We start from the raw sequence: 16,966 nt of genomic DNA on the forward strand, positions 1-16,966 counted from the left end.
TAGTGTGAGAGTATTGTATTGGACCTACAGTTGATGTTCTCCCACCATTCTTCCTACTCTACCCAATATATTTGATCACCAAGTCCAGAATTCCAAAAGTCTGAAATCAGGTTTGTTCAGTCTGCTCTTCCAAACCAGAGTAGAAACTCACTTTTCACTAAACCTGCTTCTGAAACAGACTCCAAAAGTTGGGTGTTTCTCAACATCTGTGTCTCTAAACAAAGTCAAACTGTAACTTAACATGATCTTAATCTTTTAGTTCTGTGTAAAATTTTCTGATCTTTACACATCAATCTATTAGATATACTGCTTATCCTTTGAGGGTCGCGGCGGGGCAGGGGCCAATACCAGCTGACATGAGCAAGGGTGTGATAGATTGTCTGGGTACACCCAGACAGTCTAATATACAGAAACAATCAATCGAAACAATCGCTGACATCCACACATGAAAAACATGCAAACTCCACACCTACTTAATGTGAGGCGACAGTGCGAACCACTGCACCACCGTGCTGCCCTGCTTATCTTTGCCATACACCTTATTTTCCTGGCAGTTCTTCTCCCTGCTCCGCCCACACACATGCACAGGCCTCTCTCTGCGTTTCCATGGCAAAGTTTAGTTTCACTTTGAACAAACATTGTGGCGCAGGTCATTTTCTCCATCTGAAGGTAATGTGAGCAGTTTTTAATGTTTTAGTCGTTAACGCCTATCGTTATCTGAGTTACAGTAGAAACAGCAAAACTCTTACACCCAAGTTCCTGTGGTGTTATTGTGATGTTATTGTGGTGTTACTGTAATATTGTATACTGACTTTTCACTGAACCTGATTCTGAAACAGACTGCAGGTGTTTGGTTGTTTCTAAAGTTTGTCTCTGAAGTCAAACTGAATGTTCTTAAACTTTTAGCTGTGTTTGGTCAGTTTGCTGATCTTTATCCATCCATTAGCTATACCGTTTATCCTTTGAGGGTTGTGGGGAGGCTGGAACCAATCCTAGCTGATATTGGGCAAGGGTTGCGTACACCCTGAGCAGGTCATCAGTCTATCACAGGCTGACATACAGAGACAACAACCTTTCACGCTCACATTCACATGGGCACTTTAGAGTCACCAATCGACCTGTAAGTCTTTGGACTGTGTGAGGAAGCCAGAGCAGAGGCAAAGGAGCCACAGAACCTTCTTGCTGTGAGGTGGCAGTGCTAACCACTGCACCACCGTGCTGCCCTGCTTATCTTTACCTTACACCTTATTTTCCTGGCAGTTATTCACCCTGCTCCACCCACACATACGCACATGTCTCTAAATTTAGTTTCACTTGGCACCAACATTGTGGCGCAGGTTATTTTCTCCATCTGAAGGTAATATGAACAGTTTTTAATGTTTTAGTTGGTAACACCTGTTGTTACCTGAATTACAGTGGAAAAATGATTATTGTAGTGTTACTATAGCGTTGCTGTAGTGTTGCTGTGGTGTTATTTTAGTGTTAGTGTAGTGTTGTTGTGATGTTGGTGTAGTGCTGCTGTGGTGTTGCTGTGGTGTTATTGATTGTAACTGACTCTGAAACTGACTGAGAGCTGTAACTGCTAAGTTGAGATGAAGGAGGAGGACCAACACTGAATATATCTGACTTGTGTTGATATTTAGAGTTGACAGTTAATGTTGTATATGGCTGTCAGGGAAAGCAAGGCAAGCAGTTGCCCAGTTAAATAAAAAAAAAGACTTGATATTTGAAGAAAAGCTCAATTAAAAAATGAAATAAAGGTAAAAATTGATTCACTTCCACTGAAGTTGAAGTGATCTGAGAGCAGCTTTTCCAGTGGAGAGGACAGCAGCTTAATCTGAAGGTTTGATCACTGAGGATAATCCTGGATCTTTGACTGGTGATTAGCTACAGCTAAACTGTACAAGGTAAACTGTCCTTGACTCACCCTCTACTGTACTGAGTTATAATATTGCAGCATCGTGCACATGCACAGATGTGTGTGGAAACTAAACTTGCACATTCAGCATGAAGAGGCAGCGTAAGAAAGAAAATGAGCAAATTACACTGATTTATCATCTCTGAGAGTAAGAGAGAGAGAGTGAGAGAGAGTGAAAGTGAGTGGGGGAGAGAGCTGTGATGCTGGTGACCAGAACAGAGTATTACCTCGTTAATTAGCAGTTAGCAGTGTAGCTGTGAATTTAGCAGTGTAATGTTTGTTCACTTCAGGCTGTTTGTCAGTGAATAAATGTCACCACTCCTCAGGTCTGATGATGTTCAGAAAGACAATTAACAAACTAACAACACAAAACTACTCTTTTATATGGCTGGTTTATGTTAAAATAAGTTTTATCTCATGTATTTGATCAATACCAACAACAAAAATAATAACATTTTAAAAGACATATAGGATCCATGTATTTGAGTTGTGTGATACTCCTCCGAGCTCTAGGGGGAACAATGGAGGGCCCAGGCTGCCACAGATAAGTAAAAGCCCAGAGCAGTTAGCACAGGTGTTGCTCATTGAAAGGGGCAAACAGTTTGGACTGTGCTCAGACAACTTCATTTAATGTTTGTTTGGCAGAAATTATGGAGCATGCAGAGATGGACACAGGAAATTAAAGGCATCAGAACAGCAAAGCATTGGTGTGGACTTGATATCGTTTGCTTGAGTCCACGTCTAAATGAAGTGTAGGACTCAGTCACTATAAGACATTTGGACATTTTTGGATCCATATCCATAGATCTACTTAGGATTTATATTATTTAGATTATTCTGCTGTGTTGAATTGTCTGTTCTCCTGTAGATAAATTTCACATTTTGCATCTTCAGGTTATATTACCTTAGTGATTAATTTGAATTAAATAGTTGGAGGACTAACAACTGAATATTGTCTCTTTTTTTTTAACCAATGATTAATACTTAATTAGTTAATTACATGAAACTATGTGGTCTAATTATTTAGACTTTTTGTAATTAACATTTTTTTCTATAAATTTTCAGTGAAATGAGTAAGTGTTGTATTATTTGAGCTTTGAGGTGAAATAAATTCAACCCCAGGTGTTGTGTGTGAAATAATCAGCTTTAGCTTGTTTCATGAAGTCATTTCCCACAGAGACGCTGTCGACTCAGAGACTGCGTCAGATAAACTCAGTGGATCTCAGTCCTGTGTGGCAGTGGATGGAAACTGTCGTCCATGCATTGTGTGTGTGAGCTGGGCTGCTCTACACTTCACTGCCGCTTCATGACTCCATCTAGTGGACTGATGGTAGAAGTACAGCAGCTTCCTCTTCCTCACACTGCTGACTGACTGAATTCAACTGATACTGATATTAACCAGAGAAGAAGAGTCAGTCAATGGAGCTGATATTTTTACAGGAGAAATCATGTCAATTTCAGTTGATGTGCAGATGAATAATGTGTGTTTCTCTCCACATGAAGGTAGAAAGTGTGTGTGAGCTGATGTGGATGTGAACTCAGCAGCATGGATCAGTGTGAGGACAGAGAGGAGGGGGCCTCTCCCTCTAAAATCACTCTGTGTGGGGGCCATGAGAGCCAGACCAGAGCTCAGAGGTGAGATGAGGATCTCTAACTGTCCATGACTCTTCTCCATGTCAGAGCTCAGCACTCACATCACTGCTCCATCATTATTCATATTCAAAGCTCTGTGTGTGTTGTTTTCAAGCCCAGAGCAGCAGCAGCAGCAGCAGCAGCACACCCCAGACTCTGCTGGAGCTGGACCTGGACCTGGGCCCAGCAGTGAGACCATGAAGAGCAACTGGTCAATCAGCAAATCTGTTGATGGAAGGTAAGAAAACAATCAAAAGACACTTCACATTAAAAGTTAGTTGTTGTGTTTATTGCAAGATTGAACATATTTCTTTTGTGTGTTTTTGTTTCAGGATCCAGCAGCAGAGACCAGACCCTCCTGAACCCAGCAGTCTGTCTTTAAAGAGCGAGTGGTCAAAGTACTGGGACATTACCTCAGCTGATCAGATGTAAGATGAACACATGGACCACAACATCTTAAAACACTTAATTAATTGCTACTTGCACACACCAACAACCTAACTGTAACACAACAACCTCCTTTCCAGCAAACTGCCATAAAACTGTTATGAGTTGCAGCATTTATGGCCACAACAGCTGTAGCTCATAAACAACGTTCCCTCCTTTAGAGAACCCACAGGAACAGGACCTATAAGTATATGTATGAACTTGAACCCTATCTAGGTAATCTGGGTAAACTACCAGTTGCCAGTGCAGCCATGTGGATAATTCTGTCATGTGACAGGCTCGCTACACTGAGAGTCAAAAGTCTGTAACATACACTTTGAGGCTGCTGAACCCAAACTCGGACCAGTTTGGCCTCAGGTTTAGCTGGGAGGTCAGTCTGCTGTATTTGATGTCCAGCTGTGGGCTGTGTCTGTTCCATGGGGAGGTCCAAATCTACATCCAGAGAGCCCCAGTTGTCAGTCACAGGGTGTGTAGTGGGCACTTGTTGGCAGACCCAAACACATGCCAACACCTCCCACTCACCCACTGAACACTTCTGTTCAGCTGCCATGAGCAAGCAAGAGGTGAACGCAGCGGGGCGCTTGGTGTTGTGCTGGAGTTGGGAAAGCACTGCAGCAGCTGCTGTGTTGGAGGTGTCACAGGTCAGGATTGTGGGGCTCTCAGCATCAAAATGTGCCAGAACAGGTTCCTTGAGCTGGTGAAAAGCCACAGAGCAGGCAGAAGTCCATCACCAGGGTATATTTTTTCTTATGAGTCCTGGTAGTGGAGCTGTGGTTTAGGAGCAGTGGGGCAGGAAGAGCAGGTAACAGGCTCCCTCAGGAAGGAAGCTAGTTGTGTTGATAAGGAGAATGATCAGGAAGGCGTCTCACAGTCTCCACTTTAGATCAGAGGGGGCTTAGAGCCTCAGCCACCAGGTGAAAACCCACAAAACTGATGAAGGGCACTGAAAATCTGCATTTGCCCCTGTTCAGAGTGAGATTGTGGCTGGTGAGAACATCGAGCATGTTAGCCAGGCGCTCATCATGGGTGGCTTCCATTGGGTTGTGCACTACTATGTAATCCACATACATGACCAGCCCAGGATGCCTGCAAATATGGTGGACAGCTGGGGGCGGAGCTAAGGTTGAATGGCATTCAGCTGTTGCAAGACACCCCAGCATGTGTTACAAAGGCTGTGAGGTTGTGGCTGCTTGGATGCACAAAGAGGAAACATAGAATCAGTCAGGGATCACAGCTGTAAGGGCCATATTAAGAATTGCTAAATTGAAATTAGTGACCTAACTACAACCCTTTTGAAGCATGCGCCTGGTGCTGTGACTGTTTGTCCACTGTTAAACTAACAAAAGTGGATGAGGACATGTGCTAAATGCTCTGGCTCCATGTGCCTAGATGGTTAAAATAGGCCCTAAGTCTTCAGAAGGAACCAATGGACTCAGAGCTGAGAGCCACTGACAGAGGAGGGAAGTCACAAAGTGTTGAGAGACAAACTCACACACTGTTGGTTTGGCTCTTTTCATGGGGTTTGTTGTCAAGAACAAACATGTAGAATAACAGCAGAATGATCCTTTAATTACACACAAGACTGTCTTTACCATCACTGATATCTGTGCAGATGTAACTCTGACAAACTGTGTGTTTGTCAGTGAAGTTGTGTGATGGTCAGATGAAGCCTGCAGCAGGATGTGGTGTTTGCTGTTGTCACAGTCATGTAGAAACACACAGGCCTCCTTGTGTGAAATGAAGCTGAACTCCAGAGAAAGAATCAATCTGGAGAAAAAGAGCAGACACATCAGCAGCCATTAGTTTTAGTCAGGATGTTGTTTTGTCTTCATTTGTGGCAGTGGCAGTGTCTGGGTCACAGACATCTGATCCTCTCATCTTACCTTTGTATCACTCTGCTTCTTTAGAGCTGATGTGAGACAGGTCATCAACAGCTGGAGACTGGACACATTTAATGACTGACTGACACAACAGTGTTGTTTCTGGATGCTGCTGTGTTGCTTCCATCCTTCAGTACAGTGTGCAATGCTGAATGGTGACATCACTGCAGGACGTCAGCTGAGAGTTCCCACAATGACTCTGTCATCAGAGAATTGATCAGTGATCCATGTGATATGAATAAAAACATGTTTGTGTTTGCAGAGGTCAGAACCACAGACCGAGAGCAGAGTCTCCAGGATCCAGCTGTCTGTCTGTGAAGAGTGACCGGTCCAAAGACTTTTATCCTCCAGCATTCAGTCCTGAACCTGGACCCTCAGACTCACAGTAAGAGACAGTTTCTACTGTAAACTGAGCTGAACATGATTCAGTTATTAGACATATTTGACTGTGACATGTTAGTGATGAAGAAATGTCTTGACAGAGGGAGGAAGAGGAGTGGTGTCTCTGTGGAGGAGCAGCTGTCCTGCTGTGCTCTGTGTCAGAACGTCCAGAAGGATCCAGTCTCTACCAGCTGTGGACACTGGTTCTGCAGACAGTGCTTCACCTCATACTGGGACCAGTCCGGGTCTTCAGGAGACCCCTCCTGTCCCCAGTGTGGAAAAAGACCCAGAACCAGACCTGGACTGCAGACAGCCAGTCAGAGCAGCACTGTACAAAGTGAGACTGAACATGTGTCTGCTGATGTCTTCATTTCTGAAACCAGGACCTGTTGTTTTCTCCAGTGTCAGTTGTTCTATCACACAGCACTGACATTTCAGATGATTCTAAAAAGCACAACATTAAAAAGCTTTTCTTTGCTGCTCTTTAGTTTTTCTGTAGCTGATGAAAATAATCAGCAGATTCTCAGATTCTCTGTCTTCAGTCTGACATTGTCTCTTCTCTTTCAGCAGATAGTGGTCTGCAGGAGGTTTTAGATCAACATAAGATCAGTCTGAGGAGCAGATGTGAACGTGTGACTGAAGGAAGTGATGGAACAGGAAGTGGAACCCTCCTCAACAGGATCTACACTGAGCTCTACATCACAGAGGGACAGAGTGAAGAGGTTAATACCCAACATGAGGTGAGGCAGCTGGAGACAGCTTCCAAGATGAAGACCCTCCATGATGCTTCGATCAAGTGCCACGACATCTTTAAAGCCTTACCTGACCAACAGAGACCCATCAGAGTGGTTCTGACCAACGGCGTCGCTGGCATTGGAAAAACCTTCTCAGTGCAGAAGTTCAGTCTGGACTGGGCAGAGGGCTTGGAGAACCAAGATGTCAGTCTGCTGGTTCTGCTTTCGTTCAGGGAGCTGAACCTGATCAGAGAGCAGCAGTATAGTCTTCTCAGGCTGCTCCATGTTTTCCATCCAACATTACAGAAGGTCACAGCAGAGCAGCTGGCTGTCTGTAAAGTTGTGTTCATCTTGGACGGCCTGGATGAAAGCAGACTTTCACTGGATTTCACCAACAGGGAGGTTGTGTCTGATGTCACACAGACGTCATCAATCAACCTGCTGCTGACAAACCTCATCCAGGGGAACCTGCTTCCCTCGGCTCTGGTCTGGATCACTTCCAGATCTGCAGCAGCCAATCAGATCCCTCCTACATGTGTTGACAGGGTAACAGAGGTACGAGGCTTCACTGACGCCCAGAAGGAGGAGTACTTCAGGAGGAGATCCAGTGATGAAGAGCTGTCCAGCAGAACCATCTCACACATCAAGAAGTCCAGGAGCCTCCACATCATGTGTCAAGTCCCAGTCTTCTGCTGGATCACTGCTACAGTTCTGGAGCACATGTTGACTACAGAGCAGAGAGGAGAGCTGCCCCAGACCCTGACTGACCTGTTCTCACACTTCCTGCTGGTTCAGACAAAGAGGAAGAAGCTCAAGTATGATGAGGGACATGAGACGAGTCCACAGGAGCTGATGGAGACTGACAGGGAAGTTCTTCTGAAGCTGGGGAGGCTGGCGTTTGAACATCTGGAGAAAGGAAACATCATGTTCTACCAAGAAGACCTGGAGCAGTGTGGTCTGGATGTCACAGAGGCATCGATGTACTCAGGACTCTGTACTGAGATCTTCAAAAGAGAGAGTGTGATCTTCCAGAAAACAGTCTACTGCTTTGTTCATCTGAGCATTCAGGAGTTTCTGGCTGCAGTCTACATGTTCCACTGTTACACCAACAGGATCACAGAGGTCCTGGAAAACTTCCTGGGACAAGACAACAAACATAGAGAGTCAACCTCAAAGCCTTTTTTAAAGAAGATTGCTGGGATGTTTAGAAACATTCATCCACCTCTGGATGTCTTCCTGAGGGCAGCCATGGAGAAATCCCTCAGAAGTAAAAATGGTCACCTGGACCTGTTTGTTCGCTTCCTTCATGGTCTCTCTCTGGAGTCCAACCAGAGACTCTTAGGAGGTCTGCTGGGTCAGACAGAGAACAGTCCAGGAACCATCCAGAGAGCCATCAACAACCTGAAGAAGATGACCAGTGATAAAATCTCTCCTGACAGAAGCATCAACATCTTTCACTGTCTGATGGAGATGAAGGACCACTCAGTTCATCAGGAGATCCAAGAGTTCCTGAAATCAGAGACCAGATCAGAGCAGAAACTCTCTGAGATCCACTGCTCAGCTCTGGCCTATATGCTACAGATGTCAGAAGAGGTTCTGGATGAGTTGGACCTGGACAAATACAACACATCAGAGGAGGGACGACGGAGACTGATCCCAGCTGTGAGGAACTGCAGGAAGGCTCGGTGAGTCCAGACATGATCAATATAATTATCAATCAGTAGTAGTTTTCAGAACACAGTTTTCATTTATTCTCATTATTCTTAGTTTTACTTTGAAACAATCAAAGGTCAGTTGTGTTTTTTTCTGGAGGTGTTGTAAATGCTGTGAGCACCAAAATGTAGATGTTTCAGTTGGTTGTGATTGTTGCTGTTAAGTTCATAAAAACACTTGTTTTGTTTATTTGTAATAATTGTTGGATGCTTCATTGATTTGTTAATGTTCTGTGTTGTTTTGAGTCTTTTTGGTTTAATTAAAACCTGATCAAACTAATTAAAGCAGCTCCACTGATCTTACACCTCAGTGTGTTTCCAGGTGTTTCCAGGTGTTGGGGAGGACACCTGCATTTGAGAAAACAGTAGTATTAAACCTTTAGTGTCTCCAGCTGTGCAGTCTGATAAATGTCCTCAGGTGATGTCACCTGAGGAAGCGTGGGCAAAGTCTGAAGATGACACCAGATCTCTGTAGTCCCCCTTAATCTAACAGCTGAGGGTTGGTGGTTGAGTTGCATTGTGGGTAATGTAGGCAGCAGTTTCTTCTGAGGAAGAGGAATGTGTGAATGAAAAAAGTCTCTGGTTCAACTTTGTTGAAACTGTTCATTGTGACAGTGTTACAGGAGAGCAGTGATGAATCTGTGGAGGTGTGTATTCAGGACTCATGAGGTTTCTATGACAACAGTCATCAGTGTTTGACAGTGAACAGTGAATGCAGTGAAGCTCTAATGAGCAGGTTCTAGCAGGTGTTTAGTAAAGTTTGTTTAAGACCTGATTCATTGTCCAGAGATGACTGAAGTCATGATGAGCATGGAGGATGTTAGGGGACACCCCCCCCCCCCTTTAAATCACAGGAGACAAAAACAGTGGGCTCCAATGAAAGCTGCTTTAAAAGTGGAGCTGAACAGCAGCCACTGTGGTAACAACAAACACTGATGGGATAATGGTTCATGATCAAACAGAATGTAACAGCTGCACAAGCAGAGAAAAGTCATCACATCAGTGAAATGACTCAACTGGTCAAAGCAGACCAAGAGTGGAGATGTAAACCCCTGAGTGTATTGACCTGATCAAGGCTGAGCTTTATTGATTATTGAACTTTTCATGTTGAAGAGTGAACTTGTGTTTTTTCAATTGTCATTGTGGAGCTTTAAAGTCTTTCCATAGATTGTGTTGAATGAGACAGAAAGTCCCAGGTGTTTTCTCTCTTGTTGCTGTAGAGGAGAGTCGTATCAGGAAATGTTCAGCTTCAGCCAAGAACACAGGTGTGAATCTATCAGAGCAGAATGGGAGGATTCAGTCTTCTTCTACACACCAGAGCTCAGTGTCATGTTTCTGTGAGGACCTTCTGTGAAAACCACATGATCAGACTCTGCTGCTGCACGGAGCAGATGCTTCCAGGTTGTAACTGTAGAGTCCACTAAGTGTTGATCACTAGTGTTTTACTGAGGACAGTTTGTTCATGGATCAACGTGGGCGCTGCCACTGATTCACCACAATGAGCCAGATGTGTTTTATGCAGTGGTGGGTGTTGACTTCTACGGAGAGGCAGCAGAGCCAAGCAATCTGGAGTCAGTTTAAAAACACTGGAGAATAAAACTGTTTTTCTCAACAAGATTCTGACTCTGGATCAAATCATATGATGGAAGCAGAAATGTAACATCATTTTCCCTCCTTCATCTGCACAACAAAGATTCCCATGAAACTCTGCAGGTCTGAGAGAGAGTGATGAGAATTATTGTTTCATGTCAAACACAATCAGATCAGATGAGCTGAGCCACAGATGTGAAGAGCAGATGTTCATCACATCATCATCTTTTCTATTAGATGCATTTTAACTTCAGTGTCTTTTATTACAAACTGTCTGATTTTATACACATTTTATATTTTCTCTCATCACAGACTTGGTGGTTGTGGACTCTCAGAGACTCACTGTGAAGTCGTGTCCTCAGCTCTAAAGTCCAACCCCTCCCATCTGAGACACCTGGACCTGAAACACAATGACCTGAAGGATTCAGCAGTGAAACAGCTGTGTGCTGGACTGGAGAGTCCAAACTGTAGACTGGAGACTCTGAGGTCAGTTCACTGACTGGAGCTGTTGTAGTTTTATATTCAGTTCAAATCTGTGAAGTTCCAGTTTTTCATTGGTTGGTTCATTTTCAGGATTTCTATTGGAGGATTTAAAAGGGTCAGAAGAATCCCCGGGGGCCGTTTGGGGGCCGGGGCCAGACTGATTATTGTGTAGATTAATAATATTGTGTTATATAAAAGTGGTCTACCTTGCTGCACCATCCTGCAGCCTGAACTGAGCCTCACAGCCTCTTGTCTCTCCCAGCACGTCAGACACTACCAAGTCTATATTTGCAGTGTGGGGGGCCTGCAGATCTTCTCTTTCTGAAGCAGCAGCAGAAGGAGAAGGAGAAAGGTGGAGCAGAAAAGAATGAAGAAGAACAAATACTGGAGGAGGAAGCAGAGAAATGTTCCACAATCACAGAGAGATTCAACATCCAGTAAAGAGCCGGCAGCTGAAATGTTAAGCAGGGGCGTTGTAGCTAGCTGCTAGCTCAGCTCATAGTAAATGTGGCTAGTATAGCTAGCTGCTAGTTGTTGGGCAGCAGCCCTGTGCTTGTGTTAGCTGCTGTTTGTCTTTGTGTGTTATTAAGAGCTGGGACTGGTGATCTCCAGGTAAAATGAAGGGTCCCACTCGGCCCCTGGATGAGAGCAGTCACAGTGTTTGTGATTCAGAGCAACACAAACCAGATCAAAGCAGGGCCAGTGGCTGAGGCGGGAAAGTGGAGAAGAGAGGAAACTCAGCTGGGACATGGAGGCAGGAAGGATTAGATTGATGCTGGGAGCAATTTATGAGCAGCTCCCACCTCCCCAACATCATAGTGAATAAACAGCTGAGGAGCCAACATGTCCTCTATGTTCAGGTGGAGCTTCATGTGGCTCCTTCTATCAGGGGCTAAAACAAGCCTGTCTCCAGGCCCACACACCTGGAGACATCAGCAGGTGCTGAGGTGTCTCCCAGCAGCCACTGAGAGTCAGAGCTCAGAGGTGAACTCACTGGAGGCAGAAGGAGACAAGATGGATTTGATTTGTTGGTGAGGGTGAAGGACTCAGGAAGCAGCTTTGAACAGGCGTGATGCAGCTGAAGGCAGGGAGGGACTGGCCAATCAGAGGAGATCCAGGAAAACAGCTCCTAGTTCCTCAGGAGACAGCTGCCACTGATCTGAGAGCAGATGTTGTGTTGTGGTCAGAAACACAGCAGCTTGTGTATGTTGTGGAGCTGACAGTACCATGGGAGGACGCAGGAGAAACGGCCTCTGAGAGGAAACAGCTCAGATACACAGAGCTGGCAGCAGAGGCAGAGGAGCCTGCTCTGAAAGCTGAGCTCCAGGGGAGGTTGGCTGTAGGGGTTTTGTTGGCAGATCAGTCTGGTCCCTGTTACCTGAACTGAGCTGCTCTCACTTCTGTTCTCTTCAAGTCCACGTTGTGCTTCTCTGAACCTGTGCACTGTGAACTCAAAGCGCTCCAGGTGTCCTTCATGTCATATCTAGTTGACTGTGTGTGAACACAACAAAAGGTCAGACTTGATCTTGAAGAATGGAGCTTCTTCTAATCACATGAATAACACAAGTGGTCATGTGACTGTGGTTCAGGAGCAGTTACCAGAGCAGACTGACACTGACACTCAGAGAAACTCTGTTCATCAACTATCAGACCTAAACCGTGGACGTTGTGCTGAGCTGAAGGGTTGTAGGACTGTGAGCACAGGTTTGATCTCTGCTCTGTGACCTTCATTAACCCCGTCCTCACTCAGTCTGCTCCTCACTGGGGGGTTGATGTGAAAATCAGATGAATTCTACTTCCTCATTCAGTGAAGATCAGCTGAATAAATCTGTGGTGTTTTCCAGCAGGAAAACACCCCAGCAACGGCCCAGCAACTGAAAGCCCACCCGCAGCCAAGGCAGAGAGCCTGTCACATACCAGAGAGGCCCCAGCCCCCCAGCCCCCGCCCCCCAGCAAGGCAGACCCCAGCCCGCCCAGCCCCAAACCCAATCCCCCAAATTCGCCGGTAGGGCCCAGAGCATCCCAGAAATGCCCGGATTAGCTGTTGGGGCCCCAAACCATCGCAGCACAGCCTAGGCCCCCATCTGGCCCACCACCCACAAGAGGAGGCTGCCCACCTCCACCAGGGCCTCCTGCAACACACCTGCAATGGATCTTCTCAACCCACATAGACTGGGGGTCCCTCGGGCCACCCTCGCTCCACCCTGCATCTGGTGTGGGTGCAAAGTGTGTATGTGTGAGTGTGTGAGTGAGTATAGTGCATGAAAATTGGGGGAACAGTCAGGGCATGGATGCCCCACCGCTAGCAGGCGGTTGTGTCCTACCTGCCCCTCCTGTGTTATATGGCTTGTGGGCCGTGTGGATGACTAAGGTGACTAAGGTTAAAATTGTGGGAGCAGACGGGGCATGGGTACTCCACCGCTGATAGACGGCAGAATCTCACCTGCCCAATCCCGCCCCCCAAGGCCCTAGTGTCATGTGATATCCAATGTGCAATTAAAATCGAGGAGCAGCACCCCTATTCCCCTGTACCCCTGTAACCCCTTTGTTCAGTCCGTAATCAGAGGGTGTAACTGCCTCCTCTGATTACAGACTGAACTGAGGTCAGCAGCAGCTGATCAACCTGGGTTCACATCAACAGCTGTATGAATGTTGTGCTGACATTTGGATGATGTGTGTAGAAGGCTGACATGATGAAGATCCACAATAACAGAAGGACAAAGTCACTCTACTCATTTTAGACAAAGATCATTGATCAGGACAAATCTGATTGATTATCAATCATTGATCTACATCTTTGATTCTTTATTCAGATTGGAGCGCTGCAGTTTGTCAGAGATCAGCTGTTCTTCTCTGGTCTCAGCTCTGAAGTCCAACCCCTCCCATCTGAGAGAACTGGACCTGAGTGGAAACCAGGACCTGCAGGATCCAGGAGTGAAGGGTCTGTGTGGTTTTCTGCAGAGTCCAGACTGTAGACTGGAGACTCTGAGGTCAGACTCCATGTTTTCTTTCTGTGCTGAGATGAATGTGATGTGAAAGTTGTGTTGACACTGAGCTGCAGACATGAGGCTGATATTATACTGATCCACACTGAGGATCTTCATGGTAAAGTCTGTTTTCTTCTTCTCTGCTTTTAGTCCAGTGACTGTTTCCCTTCAACTTTCACCTCATGACTTTTTAAAACACCAACAGAAACACATTGAATCTGTCAGACAATAACTGATCTATAATCAATAGCTGATGGCCCCAACACTTTTATAAGGCTCTGTGATGTTTGTACTGACTCCAATATTCAAAGCCAAGTTGTCATAGCAACAGGTTGTTTCATCACTTTAAATCCTGTAGGTTTGACTGTGTTAAATATTTGAGCTCAGTCACCAGGTGTCTGTGTCTCTGCCGTTCCATCAACTAGTGAATTTAATATATATTTCTATACATTTGTTCTCATGTCTCCAAACTTCAGCCTGACATGTTTGTTGTCTTTGAAAACTTGAGGATCTTTAGTAGAATCTGCACAACATGAGTTTGTATAGATGGAGCCACAGGTGGAGCTGGCAGAGTTGAAGAGGTGGAGTCACTACGTCTTTATTGAAGCAGCAGCATGTTGTCATGAATATTAATGAGAGCTGTTTTTACTTTGTCTGTTTGACTCTTTGTGGTTTCAAGCAGGAACTTTGTCTCCTAAACTCACATCTTTGATTCTTTATTCAGATTGAGTTGGTGCAGGTTGTCAGAGATCAGCTGGTCTCCTCTGGTCTCAGCTCTGAAGTCCAACCCCTCCCATCTGAGAGAACTGGACCTGAGTGGAAACCAGAACCTGCAGGATCCAGGAGTGAAGGGTCTGTGTGGTTTTCTGCAGAGTCCAGACTGTAGACTGGAGACTCTGAGGTCAGTTCACTGTTGTAGATCTTATATCTTGAATCCACAGCTAATGAAGCTTCACACACAAGTTGAATCCATTGACTGTGAATGAATGAATGACATTGTAAATAGTTGTTGTCTCATGTTTCCAGTTGTTCTTCTCTCAGACTGAGAATGATTCTTCAGTTTCAGCTCATTTCACTCACTTGTCATGAATAATGTCTGTTCACTTCAGTTCAACCTTCACAGCTCACACACTCGTATTTCTCTCAGTCAGAGGACTCATGTTTTCTAAATCCACTGGAGAAAATGTCCAGTGTTAGTTGTTCAAGTCAATTCATTTTTATCACAACAACATACACAAGATCCTCACAACTAATATTTGTCCAAAGAAAGTGAAGAAACAATCTTCTTTTTTTCAGTAGATTTCAGTGAAGTGTCAGGACTAATGTCTGTTTGATCAAACTGTGTGTGTGTGTTTTCATCTGTAACACAACACACACAACTGTTGTGTTGACAATGTTGTGTTGTACTGACATGATGAAGATCCACAATAACAGAAGGACAAAGTCACTCTACTCATTTTAGACAAAGATCATTGATCAGGACAAATCTGATTGATTATCAATCATTGATCTACATCTTTGATTCTTTATTCAGATTGAAGGACTGCAGTTTGTCAGAGATCAGCTGTTCTTCTCTGGGCTCAGCTCTGAAGTCCAACCCCTCCCATCTGAGAGAACTGGACCTGAGAGACAACAACCTGCAGGATTCAGACCTGAAGGATCTCCGTGGTCTCGTGGAGAGTCCAGACTGTAGACTGGAGACTCTGAGGTCAGTAGAGGGGCGGAGTCAGTCCATGCTGCTCTCAGCAGTATTGTACTAAACACAGTTAGTATCAGAGCAAAGATCCAGTGTTTCCTGTGAACCTCCAACCTCCTCAGTGGCTGCTTTCCTCAGTGAAGCTGTGAGAGGAGAACGGGGACAGGCTTCAGGATTGGACAGACAGACGGAGAGAGAGACAACAGTCAGCCAATCAGAGCAGCCAGAAGCTTGTTGTGATCATGTGTGTGAGTTGATGTGAAGACGACTGTTGTTGTTGTGTTGATGTGTACAGGAAATAAAGCTGATTCCAGCTGACAGCCTCACAGATGGACAGAGACAGTGTCCTCATTCATCAAACGGTCCAATCTGATCTGATGTGAACCTGTCACTCTGTCATTTGTTTCATGCAGAGATACTCAGTGATAACCTCCATCTCTGTGTGTGTGTGTGTGTGTGTGTGTGTGTGTGTGTGTGTCCTGATGATCCACAGACCTTGAAGCAGCCACTTGTGTGTCCAGAGGCTCTGACTGGTCCATGTTACTGGGAGGTGAGAGTGGAGAGAAGAGCCTGATCCAGCAGTGACTGACAGAGGAATCAGAAGAAGTTGTAGTGAACGTACCCGACCAAGAATCAGCCACCAGCCATGAAATGAAGTTCATTGTCAGGACATCAGAGTTATGGAAAATGACACTGTCTTACTCTCGTCACCATCAAACCTCCAGTTTATAACAATTAGGCTCTGAATTTGTCTTTCATTGTTACTAATGTAGAAAAAGTCACACAGAACAAAAGGACTGTGATTAACATTAAGGTCTGTCTCTCTCTCTCACACACACACCCTCTCTAACACCCCTGAAACATGCGCCAGCCTCCAGAGGATAAAACTGTTATGATCGTGTCACACATTGCTTTTTGGCTCCGCACCATCTTTGCAGCTGAATTTTAAAATCCATGAACCTTTGCTTCTGTCTCTTTGCACTTTATCGTTTTGACTGTGTGTTCTTTCTTCTGCCACGTGCTCCAAGTATCTGTTCTGAGTCTACATGTGTGATCTTTTATTTTTATAAGCCGAGTCAAAACCATCTGAATCAAGCAGCAGAAGTGCCTCAGACTATTTTTGTAACCTTTTGATTATCATCATGGTTTTCATTTTGGAGATTTTTGATAGTTTTAGAGATTTAGAGTCCAACACCAGTTTCCTGTAAAGTTAATTAGAGCGTTATCTAACATCAAACTACAAGAGACGCAGGCAGATAACGACCTTCTGCCCACGACCGCCTGCAGAGAAGCCTACGAAGAAATCATGAGTGCCCCAGAAAGTCAGTCTGCAGGCAGACTTCACCTGTAGCTGAGACCACGGAGAGACACCAGCAGAAATGTCACCTTGGTAACAGACGACATCTTCGGGAACATCCACCGAGAGAGTCCAGCTCCAGCACAGCTCACAGAAGGCCAGATCTGAACATTCTGCTCCTTTATGGGTTGATGTCCAGATAAAATAAG

The 16,966-nt window shown here is 45.1% G+C and overlaps 2 protein-coding genes across 2 annotated transcripts in view; one reads left to right on the top strand and one right to left on the bottom strand.

The window, feature by feature from the left end:
• Positions 1-16,966, top strand: part of LOC139609597 (NLR family CARD domain-containing protein 3-like) — a 267,945-nt gene that overhangs the window by 174,420 nt on the left and 76,559 nt on the right. The window contains exons 9-10 of the mRNA XM_071464400.1: positions 13,591-13,767; positions 14,489-14,665. Coding sequence (XP_071320501.1) covers positions 13,591-13,767; positions 14,489-14,665 — 354 coding nt within the window. The remainder of the gene's footprint in view (positions 1-13,590; positions 13,768-14,488; positions 14,666-16,966) is intronic.
• Positions 1-16,966, bottom strand: part of LOC139609635 (protein NLRC3-like) — a 243,837-nt gene that overhangs the window by 17,813 nt on the left and 209,058 nt on the right. The gene's annotated exons all lie outside the window — the stretch shown is intronic.

Source organism: Trachinotus anak, unplaced genomic scaffold (assembly GCF_046630095.1).
Source record: "Trachinotus anak isolate AG129_WGS33_773 ecotype Australia unplaced genomic scaffold, CSIRO_AGI_Tana_v1 ptg000026l, whole genome shotgun sequence".
Classification (NCBI taxonomy): Eukaryota; Metazoa; Chordata; class Actinopteri; order Carangiformes; family Carangidae; genus Trachinotus; species Trachinotus anak.